This window comes from Lactuca saligna, chromosome 7, assembly GCF_052625555.1.
Source record: "Lactuca saligna cultivar CGN05327 chromosome 7, ASM5262555v1, whole genome shotgun sequence".
Classification (NCBI taxonomy): Eukaryota; Viridiplantae; Streptophyta; class Magnoliopsida; order Asterales; family Asteraceae; genus Lactuca; species Lactuca saligna.
The window spans coordinates 179,135,104-179,147,055 of NC_136423.1; the positions used below are offsets into that span (position 1 = coordinate 179,135,104).

At 38.8% G+C, this 11,952-nt stretch overlaps 1 protein-coding gene across 1 annotated transcript; it reads left to right on the plus strand.

Annotated features, from left to right (window-relative positions):
• Positions 1 to 378: 378 nt before the first annotated feature.
• Positions 379 to 1,832, plus strand: LOC145005595 (uncharacterized). Its single transcript, XM_078964706.1, has 4 exons — positions 379 to 788; positions 1,010 to 1,150; positions 1,314 to 1,505; positions 1,602 to 1,832. The coding sequence occupies exons 1-4, from the start codon at positions 438 to 440 to the stop codon at positions 1,668 to 1,670; spliced, it is 753 nt and encodes a 250-aa protein (XP_078820832.1). The 5' UTR covers positions 379 to 437; the 3' UTR covers positions 1,671 to 1,832.
• Positions 1,833 to 11,952: the final 10,120 nt, after the last annotated feature.

Below are 11,952 nucleotides of genomic sequence, written 5' to 3' on the forward strand. Positions count from 1 at the left end.
TGAGGCTGGATACCCTTACCGAAGTTTGTTAGGCTTGACACCCTCACCAAAGTTCATGAACATATATACAAATAGTTCTAAGTACATAAATACAAATAGGCATATACAAATAGGAGTATTAAAAAACCAGTTTGAACCAAAATCCTTTTTGAGTTGATGCCTCATATACCCGATTTACAAACTCTAAAATAATCTGATTTAACAAGGAATCAAAACATTCACATATATTAAAGGTAAGGACTAGGGTTTGACTAATATACCCTCTTAGCATTGGAGGAATATTTAGTCCTTAAATTTGTACAAAATGGGTCCCTTACAACTTGCTTCAAAGCCGCAGGCTGTCGTGTACTTTGATGCCTTTCCTATAAATACTCCGCCATGCACAACTCTCTCTTAATTAAGGCACCAACGGTCAGGAAGTCACATCCACTCCTTCAATGGCTTTCATCTCTAAGGTTCACAACTTCTCCGGCGACTTTCAAACTCCAGCAAATACCCTACCAATGTGGTATGATGAGACTGCACCCAATTTCTTCGACGACTACGGGATGAAAATGCCACCGGGATATGACATCACCACACCGTTATCTCGATCATCGTCATGGAAGACTTCGTTCCCGGAGAGATTTGGGTTGTCTGAGATGGTGGTTCCAACGTCGCCGACCGGATTTAATAACATTCCCGTCGGAAGTGATTATCACAAGGTTGAAAAGGATGACTATTTTTGTGGCAGCGGGGGCTTTAGTACCAACTCATGGTCGTCTTATCCCACTGCAACTGCCAATTGGGTATATGATTATTTCTTCAAAAAAATTCTTAATATTGATCTTGCATGAAACAAATTACGTGCAATTAACGATACATTTAGCTTCAGTAATCACCGAGTTCAGAAGTTCTTAACTGTTTTAAGAAATTTCGTTCCAAAAACAAAAATTATGATCAATTTATATATTCCGTAACTATTTCATGAATTTTCTGGGTTCCCTGTTTCACATATTAATATCTGCAGGATATCGAAAACCAGAAGATGAGCACAGAAATCGAAGAACCGACATTAAAGATAGGTAGGTATTCGGTTGAAGAAAGGAAGGACAAGATCATGAAGTATCTCAAGAAGAGAAATCAAAGGAACTTCAACAAAACGATTAAGGTCGGTCTCAACCTTTATTTCATTATTTTCATGAAAACCTTAAAAAGACGAATCTGTATAATAAGACACTATATCTAAATTCTAGATTGCTACTGCTCAAATGTTTCATACTCATAACTTCTAAAACATATACCGATAAAATTTTGGGTGAATTTTTGTGTAGTATGAATGCCGAAAGACGTTGGCTGACAAGCGGATACGAGTTAGAGGGAGGTTCGCAAAGAATAAAAACGATCATCATCATCATCTTCATGAGCATCATCAACCATGTGAAGATCAAGTGCTTCCGAACATCAATACTAATAGTAATCCTTGTGAAGAAGACATTCAACAATTATACACCAATAACTTTCTGGTATTAGTTGTATAACTAGTTTTTAATTATCTAATTATTGTTGACTGTTATGAGAATTATAAGAACTAATCATTGATTTGAATGTAATGCATGCAGATGAAGCAGGATTATGATGAAGAAGAATGGCTGCAAGAAGCAATGGCAAGTTTATTGTATTCACCGTAACATAGATTATTTATTAATTACTAATTTATTAATCCGAGTTTCTTCCATACGATCATATCCTCCATGTATATTCCTAACAGTTTGTAGCAATCAATGGATCGATCCACAAATTTTCTATCATCCTATCAAGGATTGTGTTAACTAGTTCAATTTTTATTACAATTTGCATAGAATTATGTTTGCAATTTGTGTATTTTGCATAGAATTATCTTCAAGAGTAGTGATAAATGGAATAAATATGCAAAACGGGAATCATATGTTCACGGAGATATAAGGTTATATCAAGAAGACTTAACTTCTTGATATAGACTCGATTATGGTCCGGTCCAAACATAAATGAGATCTAGGGCAAAAAGAAAAAAATGAGCCATTCTAAGACAAACATAATAAAGATTAAACAAATATCGATTATTTTTCACTATAGACATGTTCAATTAATAGTAACAAACAAGCTAATTTGTTTTATTTTTTTGAGCTTATTTGTATTTAAACCAAGTTTAGGCCTTAAAAATCATTTATGAAATATTTTTTTTCATATATATACACTATATAGCTCAAAAAATTTGGGCCACTTGGAGACGTGGGCCCTGGGCGGTCGTCAGGGTTGCCTATCATCTGGACCGACCCTGATTATGGTTCAAGAAAGATTGGAACTCGATCTGCGATTCTGAATAATCGGATATAAGTGCAGAATAGACTATTTTTATAGTACAAAGCTCATTCTTCAAGATAAAATTGCATGTCTATAATTAATTTCGACCTAAAAGGAATTCACCAAAACTTGGATCATATATAAATATATACAACATGAACGCTTAAATAAAATCATAAATAAGCATTTAGTCGAGCTTTTACTTGACTTGTTATATCTTTTAAACCTATTCTTGTATCTCTAACTAGCTTGAAAGTTTGACATTATTTACGTTCATCAAAAGCTTGAATAACATATTTTTTAGCGACAACTATAAAAAAAACACGAAAAGGAGGCACCAACAAGAACGGGACAAAGTACAATGCTACAATTATATGAATTAGTAAACTAACAACTAACTAACATGTATAGAGGCGGGCGCAAGAAATGATAGTAGGTGTGTCGAATTCTTTTTTTAAAGTCAAACATAATATAAAATCGAAAAATAATTCAGTACGTCTAACACAAAAAGCGACCCATTACATAAAAAGTTAAAAACATAACAACAATCTACAATCTTTTAAATTTGTCCTCTTCCTGTAGATATCTTTTGAAACCACTCAATTACTTTTTCATTCACAACTTTCACAAGTATGTTGGTCTCAAACATTCCAAAACAACACGTCGTTTAAAAAGTCATCATCAATTTTCTTGCGCAAGTTGGTCTTCAAGATCTTTATCTTTGAAAAACATCTTTCTGCACTTGTGGTTGCTACGAGTAATATCAAAGCCAACTTTTAAAGCTTATAAACCAAATGATAAAACTGATGGTTCCCCGTACTAACCATCAAACAAGACAGTTCCGAAATTCCTTTCGATCTAGTGAATCGCTCATCTTTAATGCAAGATTAATAAAATATATCAAGTTGTCCTTCAAGGCCTATCATATCTGAATCATCAAAGTCATACTTGTACAACTTACCTAACTTCAACAACTTTGTGCAAATAAATCACAAGGGCCCAAAGCACCCATGTATTCTAGTAACTGGGTGGTTGTTTCACTAAATCGATCACGACATTCTGTAAGCTGCATAATCACCATAGTGTTGAAGATTTCAACCTCAAAAAGAAATCTATTAGTCTTTGTGGTCTTACGGTTTCTTGCACCAACATACAACTCTTCCATATCCAAAGTATAAATATTGCGTGTTTGATAAAAAGAGGATACCTTTTGCAAAATGCTAGCAAACCCTGTGGTTCTTAAAGATTTCAATGTCACAATTGTTCCTCTAACAATCGAACCCACTTCTAAAAGGACTAGATCTTTTCTTTGAAGTTGTTTTTACAATGTTCCTGTGAGGCGTAAAATGTCATACATCATATGTAAATAAAACATGAACTTATATGATTTAAAATATGCTAAGTTTCTGGATGCTTGTTGACAGTTTGCCAATGACGCTCCCCAATCTTTCACAAAATCTAAAACTACAAGAATACCCACAAACAACTTCATCAAACTTGTGAGTGTAACATCCCAAGTTTAGAAGCAAGAGTTCAAGGGTGTAATGTGTATTTAGGGGGTGGACTCGTCGAGTGGGTGCGTTTACTCGTAGAGTTGGAGCGGGATTCTAGTCGCGAGTTAAGTGACCAACTCGCCGAGTCGGCAGTTGGACTCGACGAGTTGGTGCTGAGTAAAGAAAACCCCAATCTTCGGTTTTGCGCCCTATTTAAAGGACCTTATGTCCTCTCCTAGCCTCCTTAGAACCCTTTTGAGATACAGAAAACCTAGAATCGAGTGAGCCTCCATTAATAGAGAGAATAGAGCTTTGGAGGAGAAAACCTTGGAAAGGGGCTTGAAGATTGAGAGGCTTGCTGTAAAGAAATGGTGTAGATCTAGGATCTACTTCAATTGGAGCATATATTGGAGGTAATAATCTGTTGCTTGGGCTCTTTTGTATCTAGATCTATTATCATTTGAGATTTGGGGCATTTTTGGTATGATTGAGAACTATTTCGAGTTAGAGGCTTAGATCTGAGGTTGCTACTTCAGATCTAGGCTTGTGATGGTCCAAAATGTCATAAAGCTTCTGTCTAAGAGTTATTGGTGAGCCCATTTGTCTTAAACCCAAGCCCTAGAGTGTTTTGGGCCTATATCTCCTTGGTTTCACTTAAAGTTTGCCACTTTATGCGAGGGTTAGATGGTAGAAGAGTGGATCTGTGGATTGGAGCCCCTGCATGGCTCGAAAATCCACTGTATGGATTGAGAACTAGAGAGACTCAGCAAGTCACATGGGTGTACTCGATGAGTTGTATGAACATATGCATGGACTCGACGAGTTGGAAGAACAACTCGGTGAGTCTGTTGAAGATTTCCTTGGACTCGGTGAATCTGGTCGCAGAACCCAACCTCTTTTGGTTAAAGCTTTGGATTAGGGAGTCGGTTGGCGACTCAGTGAGTTGGACAAGATGGAATTCCAAGATCGTTGAACTTGACGAGTCTTAGGGCAACTCGGTGAGTTGAGTCGTGTTATGGGAGTTTCTGAGTATAAGATCTTTACGAGTCGATGGGTTGACTCGGCGAGTAGAGTCAACCAGGAAGGTTGACTTTGACTGAGGACTTTGACTTTGACCAAGAGTTGACCAGTTTGACTTCCAAGGGTATTTAGTAATTTTGGAATTGGTTCTTTGGTAGTGTTCTGTGGTGAAGTTCGTGTCGGTGCTCGGAGCAGCTTGGTCTTATCTCTTCAGTTGGCAATTGCAGGTGAGTTATCCTCACTATATCGACAGGGTCTACGACACCAAGGCCGACCCTTTATCGGATGGAAAATCTGGGTATTGGTTGTTATGTTATTGCTTTGCTAGGTCTGCACCCTGGTATTTAGGATGGTGTTATATTAGTGACCTGGTTAAGGTCGGTACCCGGTATATAGGGTATTGTTATGTTAGTGACCGGTTAGGTCGGAATCCTGGTTAGGATGTTGATATGCTAGACTGTTTGTCTGGTTAAGGAATTGTTATGTGATTAATTGTTTTATGTGCACATGGTTGTTTGACGGGGGTTGGGTTGAGGCGAGTCCTGCTTTGTGCTGTAGGCCAACATACCGACATTCCGAAGGCCCAGCGAGCGGTCCGGATAGGCTGATAGCCCCAAGAGGGCGTACCAGACGTACCGAGGCTTGGAGGGTGGACCAGGTGGACTGAAGTCCCGATGCGGGCGGACCAGTCGCATAGTAGACCCGATGTACATGGCTGTTTTATTTGTGATATGTTATGAGTGTGTTTGTGTGTGGTTGGTATTTTGGGGGTAACTCACTAAGCTTTCGGGCTTACAGTTCAGTGTATTGTTTTAGGTACTTCAGGAGATTGTGGCAAGGTGAAGGCGTGATCGTACCACTCCTCATGTTTTATAATTTATGTGATATGGTTCTAGGGGATACTCTGATGTTTAAACTATATTGAAAACAAGATGTATGAACTTAATGGTTTTTGAATGAATAAAATGTTTTAATTTGGCTTAAATTATGGGTGTTAGAAGTTGGTATCAGAGCCTTGGTATGAGTGAATTGGACGGACATTCGTGTGAATCCAGTCTCAAATCAAGGAGGGATTTTCAAAAGGTTTTTTCGAAATAAGTAAAGGACGATGCTGAAGGTACGATCAGCTAGAGCCAGTAAGTAGACCCCAAAATACCATACAAGTTATTTGATTATGTGATATGTTAGACCAACATGCTAGTACTATGCTAGTGATCTTCATGAATTGCATGACAGAATTGCCTGGTTATATGATGCCTGCTAGCCTAGGGTTTTCTTTGTATGAAATTGACATCATTAATGTACTTATTTAGTGCATGCATCATGGTTATACATAATTAAGATCTTATATCCTGAGAATGTTTGATTTGGCCTTATGTTCTGTTCTTGTATGTGACAACCCGGAATTTTTATTTGTTCAAACTTTAAAGTCAAGCACTTAAATTAAAAGTCAATTACATTCCTAATAATTGTTAGCCAATTTAAAGTCCGTTTGAGTGTTTTTAGTATTTATTCTTCAAACGAACGGATGAAAGGAAGTACCGTCTCGAGTCTTGGAATTCCAAAACTGCACATACCACCTTAATAAGGAGTTCACGGCCAAAATTTTAGAGTTTAGGTCGTAAACTCCCTAGTGTCCGTGAACTCATGCCTTAGGCATGAGTTTACTCTCCAAACTCCTCACTTTTCACTTCCATTCTAAAGAACACCCTCTATTCTCTCTCAACTATCTTCCTGTCTTTCACCCGGTCTCCCGAAAATGTAAGTGTTTCTCGAATTGAATTGTTGTTATACCTAATACCTAGTGTTTATACATCATTTCATCCATTTAATTTTGTGTTTTACTTAGATCTTCAAAACACCAAGAACACACACTAGTGTTCTTGGACCTTAAACACCAAGTCAAGCTTCTATCTTGTATGTAAACTTGCCCTAGCTTCTTGGGTGCTTAATATGAACTTGATAACACTTGAAGATCATCAAATAACACAAGAACAATGGAGTTTATGGCCAAGGATGTTCTTGGGACATAAACCCCTTTTTAAGTGGTAAAATGGACATTAGTCCCTTCCTAAGCCTTGGATGCCAACCTTGAACCTTCCTACAAGTGTTTACCTTAAAAAACAATCAAAACATGTCCCTAAGAGAGTTTACAGCCGTGAACACATAAGAATATGGTCATTTGGCCGTAAACTCCACAAGGTGGTCTTATTATGCCCCTAATGCTTTCCTGAGGCTTTAACTTGATCATTTGATGCCCAAACATGAATTGTAAGACCTCAAAACACATTTTGGCACTTAGTACCATGATTTTACAGCCCTAAAATCATGGGGAAATGGTCATGGGTCGTAAACTCCATAAAGGGGTGGTTCATGGGCCATAAACTCCAATACCATGTCATACAACCCTTAGGTGCAACCCTTTGGTACCTATAACACTTGAATCAAAGTGTTTCCATGACCTAGGGTGTATTAACTTGATTAACTAGTTATTAATTGACTAATTAGATTACATATATGTTTATTATATGATAAATAGGACCATTGTGTGTGTTCAAGTCGTCACTTGACACCTAGCACCTTGTCCAACACTTCCGAACAAACCACTCACTACAGGTGAGTACCCCTTAATTAACCTTTTAAATATTTTTAAATGTTTATAAATGCTTTATGGGGGGGGGGGGGATACAAGTTGAATCATGTTTAGCTATTATATCAATCACATGTGATTAATAACTAGCCTGCAAATGGATTTACTATATGTTAATTGTTTTACCAAACAGATTTCTTCAAATGACTTTCTTAAACATTTTTATATGTTTAAAACTCTTTATTAAAATGTCTTACATACTGTATGTTTCCTTTTAAACTCTTTTACAACTGAGTTTCAAACAAAGGTTTTCCTTATACTTAAACTGTCTTATCAAACAAAATACTTTCAAATCGTTTTACAAACTGATATCAAGTCATCGTTTCTTAGTATTAAACTTTTCAAAGGTTTTACAAAAGTTCTTTTATGCTTTTATATTGTCAAATGCATGACCATATATGTATAGTTATATAAGTAATGTTTAAAGGACTTAGGAAGGCTAGTTCACTTTATTTACTTTTCCTCGATGGGATGTGGCTTTAGGGTATCGGTTAGTCGTCCGAATGTCGTCTAAATATTATTTATATACCATGTAAACATATATAGACATAAAAGTTTCCTCAGTCAGTTCAGTACCTTTGGGTAGTAAAGGCATAATTTCGGTTACACACGTACATTATTAGTAACTATTATAGGTATAGTTAGGAGATACTACTTACCATTCCAAGTACAAGGAATCACACAAGAGTCAGTTCATTCATGAGTCTATACTAGTACATTACATGTTACATGAATACGTTTACATAGATACACTTACATAAATACGTTTACATAGATATGCTTACATGAATACACTTACATAAATACGATTACAATACACGATAACTAAACATACATAACAACGTGCTATAGCATGGAACAATTTCAGGATCTAACTATACCAATGAATCACAATGCATTGTGATAGTTATATTAGCTATACGTGATCTAGTAATGTGGATGTTCGCGACTTGCAATCATTGCAGGGGTCGCGTTTGGTTCCTATAATCTCTTGACAGGGAGCATTTAACATGGGATCTAGCCATCACATTATGCCTTAACCCTCAATTAAGGAAAAATAGTACAAAAGTAGTCACTTATTACAAATACTACAGTACTTACGACAATTAAAAAAGGATATAAAACTCCAGTTAATATATTATTAATACCTTTACTATGTGGCATCTTCACATGATCGATGAGGTAAATTGGAATAATAATAATAGTCGTACAATCGGGTCTTGGTAGAAGGATACTTTCAAAACAGTTGGGTCTTGGTAGAAGGATACTTTCAAAACAGTTGGGTCTTGGTAGAAGGCTACTTTCAAAACAGTCGGGCCTGGCTACTTTCAAAACAGTCGGGTAACAATCGGGTCTTGGTAGAAGGCTACTTTCAAAACAGTCGGGTCTTGGTAGAAGGCTACTTCCAAAACAGTCGGGTCTTAGTAGAAGGCTACTTTCAAAACAGTCGGGTCTTGGTAGAAGGCTACTTTCAAAACAGTCGGGTCTTGGTAGAAGGCTACTTTCAAAACAGTTAAGTCTTGGTAGAAGAATACTTTTTATACTAGTAGAAATCATAGGGATTTTCTAGGGTTTTCAAACGTTATTCGACTACTTACAAACATTTTCATACTTATACAAATTTTTCTCCAAATGTTTACAAGTCTTTACTTCACATTTTTATAAATCAAAGACACATTAATACTTATGAAATCACCAGCTTTTTGGCTGATACTCGCTTTCAAAATAACTTGTATTCGCAGGTCACAAATAGACAGGTACGGCGAACAGGTTTTGTGAAGACGGAGCAGTCAAGACTCCTATTTTATTTTGATTATTCATTATGTTGTCTTATACTATGAAAGAACACACTTGTAATTAAAATTATAATATTAATGCAATGGATGATGTTGTTGCTTTTTTACTACTTTACATTGTTGTGATACATTACATGACGTCCTCCGCCCCAGAATGTTTCGCCGTTCTTGGTTTTGGGGTGTGACATTGTATGATTGAGAGCTTAGGGTAGGATTGGATATTTGAGCATGTATAGGGTGTATTGTTATGTATGACTAGCATATACTAGTGCTGCAGGGTTGGTGGAAGTTTCATGGATGGGAGGGTTGCGTGAGACCGGTAGGTCTGTTATGGGATAGTGGTGTTCCTCTAGGAGTGGGGATCGAGTGTTCGTTATGTATATGCTATTGTTAGGGTGTTGTGGTGATACTTGATACAAATATGGGTAGGTGTGGAAGGTAGTATGAGCCCGTACTACTGAAAGCACAGGACCCGTAAGCGTATCAAGGAAGTCACAACCTCTAGGGTTTTGTTGGGAGCTAGTTCTCGGGGTTATTATGAGGAATGCCTAATATCTTGTGGTGTATTTTCTGTATGGCGATTACGAGACGTCTCGGGGCAGGATCCGGTTCGGGATTGGGATCAGGAGAGGGTGATCAGGATAGATCAGTACCACCCGAGGTCATTGGTCAGATGAGTACGAATGAGTTGAATGCCAGGATTCGTGAGATCCTGCATGATGAGGTTGCTGCTATGTTCCGGGCTGAGTTTCCAGAGATGTTTGGGTCGATTAAGACCACCATGGTTGAGTGCTTTGATGAGAGCTATGCAGCTCTTACGGAGGCGGCTACTGCAACAAATACATCAGATGTAACAGCGGTAAGGGTAGGAACCGGTCGAGGTTTTCAGTATCGGGACTTCGATAATATGAAGCCCCCTACTTTCGATGGAGTTCATGATCCGGTTATTGCTATGAGATGGTTGTCAGACATGGAGGGATGTTTATTCACATGTTCATGCCCTGCAGATCAGAGGGTGAGGTGTGCTCTGAACCTTTTGAGGCTCGGGGCGAAGGATTGGTAGAGGTTGACTACGTGATCTTATTCTGATGCGCAGCAGGCTTCGGTTACTTGGGATCAGTTCCTGGAGATGTTCAACACTCGCTATATCCCATGGGTTGATAGAGAGAGAGAAAGAGAGGTTGGCTTAAGAGTTCCTTGAGCTGAAGCAGTATTCAGAGTTGGTGACGAAGATCACCAGGATGTTCACTTAGAGGGCGATGTTTTGCCTGGAGTTTGCTTCGGAGCAGGCTCAGATGTCCCGATATCTGAGTATGCTTAAGAGGGACATCAGGCAGTTTGTGTCCACGCAGAGGTGTGATACCTTGTTAGAGTTGCAGGAGGCTGCCTGGCAGCGGGAGTTAGAGATGGAGTTGCAGTTATGAGAGCAAAGGCAGGCCCCGGTGCAGTCACAGTCGTCACCAAAAAGGTCCAAAACCATTGACTTTAGGGTTGGAGGTCAGAGTAGCCGCACTTGTGAGAAGTGTGGGAAGGTTCATGCCGGAGTTTGTAGGTCCTGTGGTGCGTGTCGCAAGTGTAGGAAAGAAGGGAACTATGTAAGGGATTGCCGTCAGTCAGTCCCAACTCAGGATATGAGAATCTATTATCATTGTCATCAGGTTGGACACTTGAGGGTCAACTGTCCACAGCTTGTTACAAGACTGGTGCAGGCAACAACACCAACCACTTTGAGGACTACGAGTGGAGGTCAGGGTAGAGTGGAGCCTCCAAGGGCTCAAGGACGCGCTTTCAAGCTTACAACAGAGGAGGTCAGGTCAGAGCCCAATGCAACTGCGTGTATGTTTCCATTTTGATATCTTGTTATTTGCTAATTATGGGGTATTGTAAATATGTTCGCATTTTTTGCATGATTCATAGTATGATTGGGGATGTTTGTAGTTAGGAGTTGTAGTTGGTTAGCGTTCAGGAGGATTCTTGGTCGAAAGGTAAGGTGTATGATCTCGTTGCTTGGAATAGCAATGATGTTGCGAGAAGTGTTCAGTTGAGATTTGAACTTCCTTGGAGTTCGGGATGTGCGATGACGGGAGAGTGTTCTATGGAGGTTACTCACTCCGGAGAGAATTAGTTCCTGGTGAAGGGGGAACTTTATCAAGTAAGCGTGGAGTCTGGTTTGCCTTGGATCTCTTGCATCGGATGGTAAGGAGTGATTGTACAATCTATTGCACATTGGGAGTGTAGATTATGTCTTGGGAGTAGTTTTTAGCCCGGTTTAGGGCAGAGGTTGTCTCAACTACTATAGTTCAGTTGTGGACGTTTGAGCTGGCAATTGAGTCAGGGTGCGAACCCTGAAGAGATTGATTCTAGATCCTGAGAGCGGGAAGTTTATTGGAAAACCTTTGAAAAAAGGGGTATTACATGGGATGTCCGTGGATAGGGTTGCTCAGGATGGTTAATCAACATTGTCGGGACTCAGTGGTATTAGCAATCGTTCGTGATTGACGAACGAAAGCGCCAATGGAAAGGGGTTCATTGCCGAGGTCTTGGTTGGAGTGTTTATCTTTCGGTCTTCAGGACATGAGTGTAGGGTCGCTCAAGCATTAGTGGTTGACGATTTCTCTGGAGTTCAACAAGCTCTCATCTGGTTCTTGGAAGTGTGTGATCATTTTGGATG